This window comes from Heloderma suspectum, chromosome 2 (assembly GCF_057233095.1).
Source record: "Heloderma suspectum isolate Gila_16-S chromosome 2, 16-S_ref, whole genome shotgun sequence".
NCBI classification, from domain to species: Eukaryota; Metazoa; Chordata; class Lepidosauria; order Squamata; family Helodermatidae; genus Heloderma; species Heloderma suspectum.
In genome coordinates, this window is record NC_139459.1 from 191,442,676 (window position 1) to 191,459,149 (window position 16,474).

The 16,474-nt window shown below is 50.4% G+C and overlaps 2 protein-coding genes across 21 annotated transcripts in view; one reads left to right on the plus strand and one right to left on the minus strand.

Moving 5' to 3' along the window:
* Positions 1–7,425, plus strand: part of PRPF40B (pre-mRNA processing factor 40B) — a 38,845-nt gene extending 31,420 nt beyond the window's left edge. For 5 of the 13 annotated variants that reach the window (XM_084836961.1, XM_084836963.1, XM_084836966.1 and 2 more), the window contains 6 exons: positions 522–659; positions 1,372–1,774; positions 2,663–2,841; positions 3,589–3,650; positions 6,076–6,199; positions 6,700–7,425. In XM_084836961.1, the coding sequence (XP_084693087.1) occupies positions 522–659; positions 1,372–1,774; positions 2,663–2,841; positions 3,589–3,650; positions 6,076–6,199; positions 6,700–6,792 (999 nt within the window). In that variant the 3' untranslated portion in view covers positions 6,793–7,425. Of the gene's footprint in view, positions 1–521; positions 660–1,371; positions 1,775–2,662; positions 2,842–3,588; positions 3,651–6,070; positions 6,200–6,699 lie in introns of those variants that run through there. The other 8 variants (XM_084836968.1, XM_084836967.1, XM_084836969.1 and 5 more) reach the window with 5 other exon arrangements.
* A 2,929-nt stretch (positions 7,426–10,354) lies between these two features.
* FMNL3 (formin like 3) overlaps positions 10,355–16,474 on the minus strand; it is a 123,426-nt gene continuing 117,306 nt past the window's right edge. For 3 of the 8 annotated variants that reach the window (XM_084836944.1, XM_084836938.1, XM_084836950.1), the window contains 2 exons: positions 15,166–15,216; positions 10,389–14,677 (listed from right to left, as the gene is read on the minus strand). In XM_084836944.1, the coding sequence (XP_084693070.1) occupies positions 15,194–15,216 (23 nt within the window). In that variant the 3' untranslated portion in view covers positions 10,389–14,677; positions 15,166–15,193. Of the gene's footprint in view, positions 14,678–15,165; positions 15,217–16,474 lie in introns of all 8 variants that reach the window. The other 5 variants (XM_084836951.1, XM_084836941.1, XM_084836939.1 and 2 more) reach the window with 5 other exon arrangements.

Here is a 16,474-nt window from a genome sequence, read left to right on the forward strand (position 1 = left end):
GCTTTCGGCTGACCCAGGGAGGATTCTTTGATTGTTACGCTGCAAGGATTAGGAGTGGGACCAGCGTCAAGAGCAGGCATGACCGGGCACCAGCCAAGAGCCCACCCTCTAGCAGGGCGCCCCCGAGAAGAGCCCCCTGGAGCTGCTCCTCCCTTTCACCCCCGCAACCTGCTTGCTCACCCGCCTCTCGCTCCGGCCCCAGCAGCGGCGGTGGTGAGGAGGGGAGCAGCAGGTGCCGCTGCCTTCTTGCTCCCTGGCTCCAGGCCTGTCAAGCAAGCAGGTGGCAGCAGGGAGGAGAGAGGAGAGGGAGCCATTGTAGCTGGCGACCACAACACTGAGAAGGTCGACTCACTGAGGGAGGGGCCCCGTGAGGGTGCCTTGCCCAAGGGCCCTCCGGACCTGGAGCCGGCACTGATTAGGCAGGACAGTCCTGTTCCCCCCTTGTGGCCGCTGTGGTAGGAGAGGCCCCATGGCAAGATGACCGCAACACTGTATGGTGATGCCTCTCCCCGCCCCCCTAGCTGCTGGAGAAGGCCGAAGCACGGGAACGGGAACGGGAGAAGGAAGAAACCCGTAAGATGCGGCGCAAGGAGGCAGCCTTCAAGAGCATGTTGCGGCAGGCAGCCCCTCCCCTGGAACCCAGCACCACCTGGGATGAGGTGAGCTCCCCTGCTCCTGACGGCAGGAGCGTCCCCTACTGGGTTCTCTAGAGGACCACCAGAGAGGAACATTGGCCCATCACATCTGGGTGATGACAGAGCCATCCGAGTAGATTAATAGTTCAGCGTTCAGTTTTATTTTTTGGCGTTTGGAAGCATGAGAATTACCCAGGTTCGGAGGATCCCCCACCCCCTGCGCTTCTGTGTGTCTCCTCATTGGACAAAGGCAAGCCCAGACCAGTGACTCAGACACGGATGAGTTGGGCAGCCTCCTCTGGAGGGCAGGTCATCCGCCTGCTGTGCTGCGTCAAGAGTGAGTGGGAGAATTCAGTTAAACCCAATGAAGAGATACGCCACAGTCACCCACCCCCGGCGGAGGCTGAAGAGAATGTGGCCAAATCAGAGCTGGGAATTGCGCAGAGACGCAACAGGCAGCCTCCTCTCTGGGTGGGCAGTTTGAGCTCGCAGGGAACCTTTATGTAATTTATTTCTTGCAGCGCATGGTCTCTGAAAGTCTGCTCCCAAGGTCTAAAGCCAATTTCGCCCTCCCTTGAAATGTTTTGGTCTTAATGCGGTCGATACATCTGCTTTAGTGACCATGGGGTAATTATCCCAAGGCCATCAATCCTCCTCCTTTATGTGACAGACCCATAGCTTTGCATAGTCTAGCCAAGGGTGTGATCCGCCCGTGCCTCTTTGTCTTCTCTGCCAGGTCCGAGAGCGGTTTGTCAATAACATAGCCTTTGAGCAGATCACGCTGGAGTCGGAGCGGATCCGCCTCTTTCGCGAGTTCCTGCAACTACTGGAAGTGAGCAGGGCCCGACTGGGGCGGGGGGAGCGATCGTGCCCCGGTGGGAACTTCTGCTTTGAATCCCACAAAGATCTATGGGGTGGGATTGCTGAGTGTTGCACCGAAGCAGTGGGGCAGGGAGGGAGGACTGTAGAGAAGGCCGCAGCCAGGAAGGCTGTGCTGAAAAAGAGCACGGCTCCCGTGAGTTCTGGGTTAGCACACGCCACCCGCCTCCTCCCCACAGACGGAGTGCCAGCATTTCCACGCCAAGGCCAAGAAGCACGCCAAGAAGCCCAAGAAGCACCATCGCAAGCGCTCCGCTTCGGTGAGGCCTGGAGTTGGGGGCAGCAGGAGCGGGGAGGACGTGACCGACGTCGGAGGGGTGGTGGGCGGGGGGAGAGGCGTTGGACATGGGCAGCCGGATGCCCCAAAGGCATCCTTTCCCAGCCTGCTCAAAACTCCCCGTTTGGCGGTACGTGCTTCCCAGCATAAATGCTGGGAAAACTCAATGGCAGAATGAGGAGGTGGAGTCCTGAGGTGGCAGAATGAACTCTGCCCCTTCAGGCTGGTGGGGGGCGGGGGGCTCACTTTTTCAGCACAGCCCCATGGCCACAGTTTCCTGCAAGTAAAAAAGAAAACATCCTCGCACAGAAAGAGTGGGTTGGCCTAGGGCTGATGTCCTAAATGTTCAAGGAGCTCTTTGCTCTTCAACACGAAGTGTTCCAGACCATCACCGGCTATCGCGCATAGCGCTGCAGTCCGTGCTCCTGCCTCAGGATCCCAGCATCCCGTCCCTGAACTGTGTGCAGCAAATGGGCAGCCGCTGCACACACACCACCGCCTTGAGAGCAGGTGGTCCTGAATGGCCTTCTAGCGCTGGGGTGCGCCCTGTGTTCTTATATATGCAAGCCTTGGGCTAGGGTAAGGTGGAGGCAGGCAACCTGGCACCCTCCAGATGTCTTGGACTACAACTCCCATAACCCTGGACCATTGGGCATGCTGGCTAGGGATGATAGGAGCTGTATTCCAAATCATCAGGAAGGCGCCAGGTTGCGCACCGCCACGGTAAGGGACGGGTCGTAATCCGTTGTTCCGAGACCTGGGGCGGGGGTTGCTGGATGACAAACTAGCACAGAGGGGCAGTGAGCCAACGTAAAGCCGTGTGCTTGACCCGTCCTTGCGCTCATCCCTCCCACCTGTGCTTTATGAACAGCGCGCCCTGATGCTCGAGCTCAAGCCCGCTCTCCCTTTGACAGTGGCTGCCTAGTGAGTCCATTTCCCCCCTCCAGGGCTCAGAGTCAGGCTCAGACCATCCCCACCGCATGGCCAAGCGCAAGAAACGGAACCATTCGGAATCGGCTGGTTCGGGGGCATCTTCCTCACCCGATTCAGGTAGGCGCATAGCACGTTGAGGAGGCGAGGCATCAAGGCGTCCTTGATCCACCACCACCACCCCCCTCTCGGCAAGGTGTCCTTATATGGCGTTAAGGAATCCACGTGAATCTGAGTTGGCAGGGACCCCAAAGGTCATCTAGTCCAGTCACCTGCCAAGGCAAGCACGCCCACTAGTACAGCATCCCTGGTAGGTGGCCATCCAGCCTCTGCCTAAAAGCCTAATGAGGGGATGTAGGAAGCTGCTTTATACTGAGCCAGACCATTGGTCCATGTAGCTCAATACTGCCCGGCATCTACTCTCCAGGGTTTTAGCCTGGACTAGTTTTCCAGCCCTGCCAGGAGATGAACTTGGGGTCCTCTGCTTGCAAAGCATCTGCTCTGCCACTGAGCTCCGCCCCCCCACCCCTCTCCCGCCCCCTCCCCAGGCAGTCTGTGAGATAATGTGAGATCCTGCCTACCCACAGAATCCTTGCTGCATCCCCGTGCCTCCTGCGGAATGGGCAAGCCTTACCTGAGGCTTTCCCACAGGTGTGTTGGGCAGATGAACTCTGTGTGTACCAGATGTGGGGCATAGTGTCCACACACTGGCTGAATCTACGCATTGCAGTTTTACCGTTATACTGCGGTGATAACTACTGGTGCACATGATACCAGCGGGCACCAGTAGTTATCCCTGCAGTTTGAGAACGGTATAACTTGTGTGTGTAGATTCAGCCACTGTTGCTTTCTCCCCTCTGCCCACAGAGCACAGCACCAGGCGTTCTAAGAGGCAGAAGAAGAAAAGCAAGAAAAAAAGGCACAAATCGGTGAGTCCACAGTAGCAGGCCGTGGGTGGGACCAGTGCGGGCCAGGCGAAGGAGAGAGGTGGGGCAGGATGTGCAAAGCCGGGTTCTTTAGAAAAGAGACCGAGAAATCTGGACAAGATGGGGAATCCATTAGGGCAGCCTTGCCCAACCTGGTGCTCTCCAGACGCCTTGGACTACAACTCCCGGCATCCCCCAGCATTTGCATTTGAAGCCATGTGAGCGAAGATGAAAGCTGTCTGTGAAGCTGCCTTCAACACCTCCACTTGGTGAGGTGGACCGTGAGGCATAAGTAGCTGAATAAAGACTGTTGTATCTGTTGTTGGCCCGTTCGCACATGTAAGCCATTCCCTTCGTGTAGCACTCATGGATCGATGGAACCAGGTTATGCATATATAAACCAGCCCAGAGTCACCTCTGTTTTTAATCCAAGGGCCAATTCATGCTTAGATTGGTTAAAAGTGCACTTTTTAAGATAAGGTTTGGGACGTTGGCCAGTTTGGTTAACACACATATCCTAGCTCAAAAGCATCCTTCCTCAACCTGGTGCCCTCCAGATGTTTTGGACTACAAATCCCAACATCCCTGACCATTGGCTATGCTGGCTGGGGCTCCTGGGAGTAGTAATCCAAAACTTCTGGAGAGCACCACATTAGGGAAGACGGCTCAAACATGTCCTGGGAAGTCTTTCAAAAGTGGGTTGAACAGGGAGGTGGTGAGTTGCCATTTGTGTGTGTGTGTGCTCACGTTGCGCATTAGAGCCTTTGCAACATCACATCAGAATCCATTCAGGTTTACTTCATCACATCTGGGGAAAACGGGCCATGTGACGTAGCCTACAGTTGTGAGAGACTGGTGGCGAGTGGGGAAGAGTGTCTGCTTTAAAACTGGGGAGAGCAGTGCGGTGGGGTCGGGGGGAGACATTCTTGCGGCATATCAGACTTCCAGGAAACTCGGTGAGTTGCCTTTGCTTCATGTTTGTAGTTCAACCTCTTGCTATTTGGGGACAGAACTGTTTCTAAGGGCAAGTCTGACTACGTGCACGTGTGCTTTTACTTTCCCTTGGCTATAGTTCATTAGTTTGAGCCATTTGGGCACCATTACCTTGCTGTGCCTTTACTAACACTGGCATTGGTGTGCCTCGCCCTGTCCTACTCTCCACGTGTGGCGCCCATAATGTTAATCTGCAGTGGGGTCAGTGCGTGAAGTGTTTTGCTTTTGAGGAGAGATTGCATTTGTTTATATCAATAGATCTCAGGGCGGGATTCCATAAAAACAATTCAACATAAAACCACAATCCATAATCAAATCAGCATTAAAACTTAAGCAAACACATCAGAACAGATTTGTCAAGAGATAACCTTCCCATACCCCTTATGGTTCTGTCACATATGTATTTGTCTGGCGCAGAAATCACCATCCCAAACATCTCAGCATTTTCTTTGAAAAGCAAGCTTCTAGACCTTATGACTGCAAATGTAAAGGTGAAGGTGTAAGGGCAATGCCTCATGGATCTAAGAAACCAGAAGAGTTGCTGAATAAGAGTTTGATTGTCTAGTGGTTGGGGCTTCAGATTCCTCCGTATCCCTTTGCCCCTTCCCGTGACTAACTGTTCCCTGGATGTCCACCCCCCCTAAAGGTTAGGTTGGTGGTGACCAGAGAATAGGACCTTTTCTGTAGTGGCACCCTTGCTCTGGAACACTTCCTTCCCAGGGTTGCTCACCTGCAGCCACTTTGATTAGTGTTAGGCACCAGGTTAAAGTTATTTTATTTGCCCAGCCTTTTAATGCACAGTAATATTGGTGTTTTACTGCTGCTGGTTTTATGGCTTCTGCTGCTCTTTTTCTTTGGTTCTTGCTTTTAAAAAAATTGTTTGTATTTTATCTTCTTGTTATCTTAAGCCACTTTGGAAATTTTGGAACTAAAAGTCGAGGTACAATGCTTTAAAAAAACCCAGCAGCCTTTTCAGAGGGATCCTGATCAAAATGGCAGAGGCGGCAACCACTCCTCCTGCTCGAGGATCCAACAGAATCATAGAATCGTAGAACAGTAGGGTTGGAAGGGGCCTACAAGACCGTAGAGTCCAACCCCCTGCTCAATGCAGGAATCCGAGTCAGAGCATCCCTGACAAGTGGCTGTCCAGCCTTGTCTTGAATGCCTCCGGTGTGGGAGACCCCACTATCCAGAAGCAGAATCCCTTGTGCTGAGGCCGCATCGTTTTGATTTTCTCAGCACGGGACTTTGTTCATTTTAGCTCAGAGCATTCACAAACCTCATCTGTGACCTTCTTCAGTATTGCCGAGTCTGCTCTGGTTCGGTCGTCTTCCTCGCTATGCTGAGCTGCTGACCGCTAAGCGGGTGGGGCGTTGGTGGTCCCTCTCAGGCCCTTTGCCCTCCACAGTTGCGAGCTGTTTCTTTTACAGAACAGCCCTGAAAGCGAAGCCGAGCACAAGAAGGAGCTGAGCCGAGCTGATGAGTGGGAGCGAGAGAAGGCCCCTCCGCGACCTGAGGGAAGAGGCCACTCCCCTCCCCGGGGCACCAGGAGGGAGCGGGTGAGATGTGGCAAGGAGTGAGGCCACCAAAGCAGGGGTGCAGAGCCTCTTTCAGCCCAAGGGCCAGATTCCATTTTGAAGAAGCTCCCAGGGGCCCCATTGCGGTGGTGGGCGGGGCCAAAGGCAAAAGGTGTGTGGCCAAGAATACCAGCATATCTTAACTTAAAAGCTGTTACTGCCAGCCACTCAGGCTTAGGGGAGGCGTTTCAACCTTTTAGAATGGGGAAAGCCAGGAAACCACCAAACAGTCGAGGGGGGGGGGGGCATGGCCATTTGGGAAACCCCAGAGAGCCAGATTGGGACCCTCCACCCCACCTGAGAGCTGGATTTGGTCTGTGGGCGTGATATTCTGCACCCCTGCCCCAGGACATGGGAGGAGTGGGGAGGAGGAAAGAAGCACTCGAGAGGGAGGCGAGGGGAATAGGGTGGGCCTCTCGCCAAAATTGTAGGGGTGGGTTGAGGTGTCGGGGGTTTCTCACTCGCGCTCCTTCTCCTGGCAGAGCGGCTGGGACACCTCCGAGAGCGAGGAGCTCAGTGAAGGGGAGCTGGAGCGTCGGCGCCGGACTCTGCTGCAGCAACTGGGCGACCAATAGCAACCAACACTGCCTCTCCGGAGGCGCCCCTTCACCCGCGAGGCCCAATTGGCCCTTGTTCCTGCGTAGTGGGCCCTGCCTCCCTTTGGCCTCAGCCCAGCCAAACGCACGTGCGCTGCTCTGACGGGAACTGGCGCAATTGGGCCTCGGCCCCCCTCGGGACCTTGGCACGCTTCTGTGGCGGAAGCAGGTCCTGGCCATGGTCCGGGATGCTCCGTCAGCTCCCCTGTCTGCATGGAGCACTAGGACAGGGAGGAGGATCCTGAGGTCCCACCTGGGCCCGGACAGCATCTCCAATATTCATACCCGGCCCTGGGATCCAGCCAGAAGGGTGGGGGGCTCCTCCTGGCACCCGTTGGCAACTTAGCACTGGAGCACATGGCATCTCTTCTCGGCATTCACCAGCTTGGAGCCTCCTTGGCCTAGTGCCAGAACAGCCGGGACCAGCTAGTTACAGCATCAGTCCTACCCGGTCGGAGTGGTTCAGAAACAAGGATGGGCTGCATGGTCCTTCCTGTTCTTGAAGATTTGTCCCCATGACTGGATCCTCCTTCCTGGCTGCAGTATCCCCTGTGTGTTGAGGATTTGGTGGGATTTTTAAAATAATATTTATAATAAACCTGGACTGAAGTATCATCTGTGGCTTCCTGTCGAGGATTGGTTCAAATTTGAGATTGGTCCTAAAATGGTATAATGTCTTCCTTCCTTCCTTGGACATGTCAGAAACATCTCAGGGGTGCTTTTATAACATACCAGGTAGTAACTGGATCTAAGGCTGCCTCTGAACCCCTCTGTAGCAGAGAAGAGGCCTAAAGAGAAGAGCAGTGTATGTTTTTGCATGCTGGCTTGTGCGGTCTGCACAAACACACAAAGGAGGGGAGCATATTCAAGTCTCAAAGTAAAAGAAAGGCTGTGTGGAATCATCAGAAATATACTATGTGTATAGTTTTTGGAATGGATGCAGGATCTGCCTTCCATGAGAGGAAGGGCTCCTCTCGCAGAAGGCCCCTCTGCCTGAGTTTTGGGGACCCCCTGCCCCTCACACCACAGTCCACGCCATTCAGCAAGGTCTCCTGACACCCTATGTAGCATTTTCAGAGTGCTGGAGGGGCTGCTGTGGGAAGGAGGGGGTGGGGAAGTCCACTTCCACCAGCGTGTTGATCCAGTTTAAATCTGGATCCAGCCCTGTATTCATCAATAAGAATAACTAATTGTACAAATAAGCAAACTGCAAACATTGACCAGTTTGCTTATTTTTATTGATGGATTAATAGATTGAATGCAGTGTTTGTTTCATTATATGTATCTATATTATTTTTGCCTCCCCGCTCATTGCTTTTTAAAATAATGCAAACATGAAATCCAGTGGGCAGCCTAAGACTTGGCCTCCAAAGAATCTCGAATCTCCTTAAAAAAAAAGAAGAAGTACACTTCTAAACCTTATAAGGAGAGTTTGGAAACATGCATGCTCATCTGATGATGGCTTAAAGAACTAAAAAACGGGTCTGATTTTCCAGTACCTGCGAAAAGAGGAATGAAAGAAGGTAAATAGCTTGACTCTCCTTCGCTGCCCTCACTTTGAATCTGGATTTGTTAGATCATTTTGAAGTGGAAAATTAAAAAAAGAGCAATCCAGTCTTTTTGATCAGCAAACATGTACATCTTAAATTCTGCTGGTGAAACTCAGTCAGCTGAAGATAGGATTCCCAGCTTATTTTTCTGACAGATCTCTTCCAAGCCTCCTGACAGCTGCATCACAAGCAGAAATTGAACAACCTCCTCCAGTAATGGAGAGATCTTTACTGGTTTATTTTATTGCTTTATTTTGCCTTGATGCAGATATGAAAAAGGAAGAATACACATTTTGCATAATGTGTGCAGGTTGCAAAATGCAGCTTTTTAAAGTGCTCACAGCTCTTTCCTTAACTACCCTGGCTTGACTGGAGCCAACTCACACATTTTAGCCACCACTTTCTGACCAGAAGTACTTTTCTCCTACAGCAGGAGCATCTCTGCATTTAGGATTTTACGTGGCCCCATCACACCTTTACCATACATTGCCAAAAGCAGCTGTGTGGAAAACATTTCTGAACAAGGCCTCATCATGGCTTTTCCTTCCACAAATTCAAAAAGAGGATTTTAGCACAGATCCAATCCAAGATGCACGGCGGGCCTTCCAGTCTTAAATTGTGTTACAATGTAATATCACAACTCACAAAGCCCATGCGTAGGAACAAGTCATAACTGCCTTCAGAATCAGGCAGGCACGCTCACATGTTCAAAGAGACTGCTCATGGAAAGTACTAGCAGCCACATTCACAAATGCAGCAGCTGCTTTTTTTTCTTCTCCAGCCGCTGCACTCACAGGAATTTCTGCTAACTCTGTCCAGGACTGGGTGGGGTTTGCAATATGATTCTCCGCAACCGGGGGGGGGGGGGGGTTGGGGGGGGGGAGAAGGTAGAACTGCATCTACTGATAGGTCTCTGGATGATTTGCAATAGATCGCCAAAGTTTTCTGATTCCCAATAGTTTAACACTAGCAACGAGAACAAAATGACCCCCCACACCTGAAATTAGGCTGCTAAAAATGCAGAATGCTTGGGGTGACCCGGAGTGAACTTTTGTGCGAAAGGACTGTGAGCTCAGTTCAGTTCTGATGCTAGACTCAGAGGCTCCCTGATCTTTAATTATTAAGGGTAAGTCTTGTATATCTGGCTCTGGTTGGTGGATCTTGGCATTCTAATGTAAACAAACGAAGTGGAACTGACAACCTGACATCTGGTTGACCCTGCTCTGCAAAAGGTCCTACATGGTTGAAACTGGTTGAAACTGCTTATGCATTTGGGGAGAGGGGAAAAGGACTATGTGTCCAGATGGCAGCATCCCACCCTTTCAGTTTGGTGCATCTGCCTTAAAAAAAAAAAGCGTAGTAAGCAGGACAAGAAGCAAGAGCTGTAGCCATGGGTTTGACATAGAACTCCCACACACCATGAACCACGTATGTCAGCCTTCTCTAACCAGTTGCGCTCCAGATGTTTTGAATTTCAACTCCCATCAGCCCCAGTTAGCATGGCCAGTGGTCAGGGATGATGGGGAGTTCTAAGGACAATGCTCTATTTGGACATAAGTGATACCTAACGAATTATCTTTAGCCCTCTGGGTTGTTTTGTGTGGGTTAATTATACCATTATAAAAATCTGTTCATAATTTTTTTTTTAAGGAATCCTGGGAGTTGTACTTCAAAATATCTGGATGGCAGCAAGTTGGGGTTATTCCAGCAGTCCTCATTGCTGGTGGCAGTGTAAATGGATGCAGAAGGCAGATTCAGGGTGGTGCAGGATGGGTGTGCATCTGTTCTCCACGCTACTCTGCCTTCAAAGTCTGTTGTGTCGAGATGTTCCCTTAAATTGTGCTCTTTTTGACATTTGTCAGATGGGCAAAATTTGGCCACGGGGCTAAAAGCTTGGTGTGAGCTAGGGGAGGTGAGAGAATTACACAGGTGTGGGTGGGGTTTCTTAAAACAAACGGGAAAAAATAAATGAAATCCTCAGAGACAGAACTCGGTGAACAGCTTGTTTGTTTGTTTCTTTTATTTCTCCCCCTCTCCCATTAGTAGAAATTCTGTACAGTTCAAGGTGAATGGGAAGGAGGCACTGGCTTACAATATAGTCAATAATATTTCACATGTACAAAAAAGTTACATCTAACTACACAAAAAGACTACACTGGAATGGATATGCTGTAAACTGTCCTGAAGCAACACCAGGAAGTCCCTGCCTGCTCGGATTTAGCTCTGCCTATCTGCTGTGGTCAGAGGAGGAGATGGCTAGATAGCATCACCGATGCAATGAATATGGACTTGAGCACGCTCCGGGAGAGAGCACAGGACAGGAAGGCCTGGCGTGCTATGGTCCACGGGGCCACGAAGAGTCAGACACGACTGAACGACTGAACAACAACAACAATCTGCTGTGGCAAAGGCCCTTAGAGAGCGGGGTTGGTTGGCCCCTTTTGGTTTTGACTTGCCCAAGGTCATACAACAGATTGTGGCACTGCTGTCTCAAAAACCCTAAACTAGAGCCCTTGTCCTTATGGCTGCCCACCCCACAGTGGCCACAAGCACAGCCTTAACACTCTGGGATCACCTGCTGCTCTCTAGGCAATGCTTAGCACAGTGAGACATTATTAAGATTGCTAACCTGGAAAAATGAACACAGGCCGCAGTTCCGTTCCTGCAACCACCAGCATGGATTAGAATTTCCACTCAACCTATAAGAAAGCATGGACATGGTAGGAAAATTTACGTTTCCATGATTTGTGAGTATCATAGGGTGGTTAAAGGCTGCCTTAACATCACCCTGCTTACTGCACTAAAAAGAGGATGGGGGGGGGGGGCGGTAGCCACCTTTCTCAACATGCTTAGCTTCACTGTTTGCAACAAGCAAGGCCTACAAAGGATATAGCCATAGGGCAGAGGCAGCCAGTGACATTTCTAGTAAAACCAAGGGTTCTTGGCCTTAACAATTGCCCCATGGTAAAGACAACAGGTAGGTTTTCAAGGAGAGAATGCAGTCTTTTGAATTAAGCAGATTATCCATCACTTTAGGGGCTCAGTCACACACACTCCTGCCTCCCTCTTTTGAAGGGACTGATTTCAGTGGAGATGTTCCCAGTCTGGTGGTCCTCATCTTAACACAGACAGCTAGTGATGAAGAAGGTCTTTGCAAGTAATCCGTAAAGATTGGCAGCCTTGATTCTGCCAGGATTAGAGGTGCCTGCATCTTTGATGCAAGTGGCAATAACTTAAGTCACAATTCCATGTTGAAGTGGAGGTGGTTGCTGGGTTTGGGGGGCATTTCTTTGAATATTTTGTTCCAAAACCTTATTGTTGTTTTCCCCTGAAAAAACATATTTTGGAAGCTGCTTTGAACGTTTAAAAAAATGTTTGAAAAATAGTTTACATAGAGTTTTAAGTCAAGCTTTCATATTCACAGGCCAGAAATAGAAGGCAAAATAAACCCAGCATACAATGACAAGAGAGGAAGGAAGGAAGGAAGGAAGGAAGGAAGGAAGGAAGGAAGGAAGGAAAGAAAAGTCTAGACCCCGGCAATTCTTTTGGTGAAAGAAGAATGTTCTGTTTCACAGATCCCCAGAATTCTGTGCAATCCATCCAGCTCTGCTGCACCATGTTCTAAACTTCAGTGGAAGGGCAGGTCTCATTCTAAGGCTTCAATCCTATACTCGCTTACTTGAGAGTAATGACCGTTGACCTTGCGGGGCCGTACTTCTGAGTAAACATGCACAGATGAACACGTAAAGCTGCCTTATATGGAGTCCGGCCACTGGTCCATCTAGCCTTGTACTGTCTGCTTTGACTGGCAGCAGCTGTCCAAGGGTGGGCACAGGTCTTTCCCAGTCCTTCTACCTGAGATCCTTTTCCATGAAGAATCTAAGGATTGAACCTGGGACCTTATGGGTGCAAAGCATGTGGTCTACCGGTGCCATGGAGCTCCCCGGAACTGCAGGCTAACGGAGGCCCCTACGGTGCTCTCAACTACTGAGGTTGCCTTTCAGCAGAATTCAAATCCACGAGTATAAACCTAACAGGAGTGCAAGGCCTAAACCACAGAGCCACATTTTCCTGGGACACATTGGCTTAGCCATAAGATACTGGGTTCCCTGCAACAGGTACTTTGTTTCTTTGGTATGATTTATATACAAAAGGTCAACTCAGAGGTGCTTCTGGCACAACTAATGCTCCATATAGCTCCAAACATCACTGCTTTCCACAGGCGTGACCAATCAGAAGGACTTCCTGAGCCCTTTCTGATCAAGTGGTTGAGCCAATTCCTCCCATTCAGGTGACCAGGATGCCACAGGCCTTTGGCAATCCTGATTATCTTTCCACAGGCTTAAGGGACCAAAGTCACACAGGAGCATTCTGCTGTGCAAATGCCCTGCTGCGTAGCTGAAGCCATGGTTCAAAGCCTGCAAAAGAAATCATCTTTAGCAGGGGCCCTACCTGGGTTGGCCTTGCAAAGAAATGTGCCTTTAAACTTACACAGGAGCAAAGAAAAAGTCATGATACTATCTTGCAGCCAGTCCTACTTAAAGGTCCGTTTGGCGGCTTAAGGTCTATTAACATACTTCCTGGTTCCAGAAAGTGGCTAACCCCCCCACCGGGGGGGGGGGGGAGGCAAGTGGCTTCCCTGAATTAAAAAAAATTGAAGAAGCAATTCTGCATTCATTGTCAAATGGCTTTATCCTAATATTATCTGTAGCTCTAATACCTTATGGGCAAAAATCTTTGGTCATGAAAAGCATACATACATCCAAGTAGGTTTAAGAGGAGCTAAAGTAACTCCTCTTGTTCTGATTGTCTCAAGAAGCATCATGGCCAAAACTGTAGGCCTAGCTGCAGACATCCACGCAGCAATGGTTGCAAATGCTATGAGGGCCAGAGGGCGGTCTCACCATCTAGTAAGATGAGGCAGCGGATTTGGGGCACCCTTAAAGGTGGAAGAGTGGGAGACAAACAAGTTTGACTCTTGAGGTAATATCTACTGGAAAGTTCTTCAGTGCAAAACTCAGTAAAATGAAGAGGACTTCATTCCATTCATTTCAATGAGGCTTACATTGGAGAACTGTCTGGTGGGTTCTGCCCCATGTTAATTAATGGGAAGTGGGGAGGGGTGCCATTTTGTTACTCCATTTATCCTGTGTTCAGCTTCTCTGTCAGCCATTAATTGGATCAAAATGGCTCCTATTGTGCTAATCTCTCACTTGCTATTTTTTAATTTGTTACCTGCTAAACAGCATCCAGCTTCGTGGGGAGTATTCTGACTACAATTTTAACTTTTCCACCTCAGGTATCAAAACGTCTTGAGCTGGCCCCCATGAGGACGACATCCATACACACCTTATCCTCTGGTGCTTGTTTTGAGGGCTTCAAGGGAACATAACAGGCATATTAGATTTGCCCTGTAGAGTGTTATGGTGTTTGGTCCAACAACAGAGAAGACAGCTCTCTGTAAAATACCACACACAACAAAGTGGAAACAAAATTTGGTCCTTTGGAAAATAATAATAAAATGAAAAAAAAAAATCTTGGGCAATGTCAAAAGCAGCCTTTGACCTACCCAGGATCTTCCTTGTGATCGTCAAGAGTTGGGTCACCACTGTCGTCCCCTGTTGCGCCAACACCAGGGTTACTTTGTGCAGTTGAGACATGCGACTTTGGTCTGAAGGTTTTCCCTTTTGAAGAAGGGTTCCAGTGGTTTTTCAAAGGCCATCACGGCCTAGCTTTTAAACTTCTCAGTGCCAGCTCATAGCCCAATCTGAGAAGACCACAGTATTGCCGAAGACTGCTCCTGAAAAAACACCGCTGGTCCGCAAGACTAGCGCCATACGCAAAGATCTCCTACCGAAAATCCCACACACACACCCGGCTGCAGTGCGCCAGGACCTATGAAGGAAGGTGTCCATCGTCTCCATCCACTAAAGACAAGTTGCTGAGAGGTCAAAGTGCAATTCTGGTCCAGATGCTCAAACGACTGAGGCTCTAGAGGGGAAGTCAGCCACCTGCTGGCCAAAGGCACTTCTCAAGAGCCAGAACAGTCTCATCTTTCACAGCTGACTCAGTAAGGGACAGCGGCAGGAGCAAGGGCTGATGGGAATTGTCATATATGTACAGATTAAAAAATACATCTTAAATAAGAGAATAGCAATAATACTGTCGCAGTAAGGCACTTCCTAAAGGTCCCTTAGGTTCTTCCATCGGAACATCTTTGAAATGGTGGAAGTTGATTCTTTGGCAAAAAGGAACTAGGCCTGGGCTGTTAGAATGCAGCATGAGCCAGCTGGAACGGCAGGGCATGCAGGACTCTACAGGAGGAAGAAACAGCCGGTAAGGGTGGGAGCAGTGAATCACCAGAGAATCAAATGCATAAGCAGTTGCGACTGATGGCCGTCAAGGCTCTGCAAGGTAATTTATTCAATTGCCCCTTGGGGTGGGAGGGAGGCGGATGGCAGAGCAACAGCTCTTGCCTTGTGGGGGCCCCTAACAACCCATCCTTTAGCTGCCCCTCTCTGCATCACCCTTTTTCAAGCAAGACTTTGTTTGCTTTATAGAAGGCGCATATGAGACACCTCTTCCCCCTTCTATTTAACCATGTTCTTCTTGGCACGCTAGAAAGAGGCAGGGACCACCACCTTTCCCCACCAGAGGGAGCCTGTGAGCAAGAAGCCAGTTCGGGTGGGCCAGTAACCCTGGCATATGCCAGAGTGCAAACATTCGGTTCATGTCTCCCGCTGAGGCAGAAGCAGCAAAGCAGAGGTTAAAGTCTCCAGGGCTTCAGAGAGTTGTTTCTTACCCTCTGCTGCGGATGAACTGAGAGGAAACTAGAGGCAGGTGGTTCTTGCTGCTATGGAGGGGATAAAAACAAAAATTAGGCCAAACTGGGGGCGGGCGGGGCGGGGAGCTCCTCTCCCCAGGGGGCTGGAATCTGTCCTCACCAGGCCAGCCTTGTAAGGGTCCACAAAGTCTGGAAAGGTAGTGGGCTTGGAGGCGGCAGCGTTGCACTCTTCCCACCAAACTCCCCAGCCTCCATGACTCGCAGCTCAGTCTGCTCATTGTGAATGGTGGGGATCAGATGCATTCAAACAGCACATCTGATTCCCCACAGTCCACGTGTGCCAGGACTTCACCCTGCTCTGGTCCCCGTTCTGCCCAATTTGTGGAGACAAGTGCCGGATCAGTGCTGACCATGCTGTCTGTGCAGCTCCATGGAGGTGTCCCAAGGGAAAAGGTGCCGCTGGGGCACTCCGTGCATCTTCCCCATTCTCTGCTACTGCACCAAGCTGGCAGTGCAGGATGTCAAGGTGTGGATATGCACGTGACATCTTGGGCTTAGGCTGATTCAAGCACATTGGGTGCAGTCTGCAAAAATCCACCCTGCCTGTAGAAAGCCACAATATCACAGACAAGGGTTCAGCTTAGCTTTCCCTGGCATACTGTTTTTCTACGTCCAGGGATGTTCCTTGGTCATACGCAGATATTCAAACAGGCCATCCCTCTCCTGCAGCCTGAAGCAGCACAATCTAAGACAAGGGTGGACAGGCAACACATGGCCTGTGAGCCACATGCCCCACCCCACACTGGCTTTAAGTGCCACCCCTGCCACCCCCACGTTTGCTGCGGCGGTGATAGCAGCAGCAAAACAACCAGTGCTTTGCCACTGAATTTTGGCGGCGATCCACAAAGGTGGCCTAAAAAAGCCAAATATAGCTTTAAAACAAGGTGTGTGATGGGGGTGCAGCCCCCAGGGGATTCCAGGGGTTGATATGGGCCTCTGGAGTCCCCAAAGCTGCCCAGTCCTGGTCTAAGGGAAGCTTTACCATAAGAGATTGCCACATGCAGAAACCGGCCTTCAGCTGTAAAGCTGACCACGTTTTCTACAGCACAGCATCTATGGTTTTCTTTCCCACAGTAAGAGGGCTCAGTTTCCACCCCACCAAGCAATCAAGTATCAGCAAGCCACATGCCCGCCCGCCCACCCGCCCCCTTTAAAACATGAGAGGATTTAGTAAACTGCTCTACTGCATTAGTGTGATAAGGTGACCCCATCAACAGACTGCAGAGTGATGCATGCAAATCAAGACAGGATGTCCATGGCAACCTCA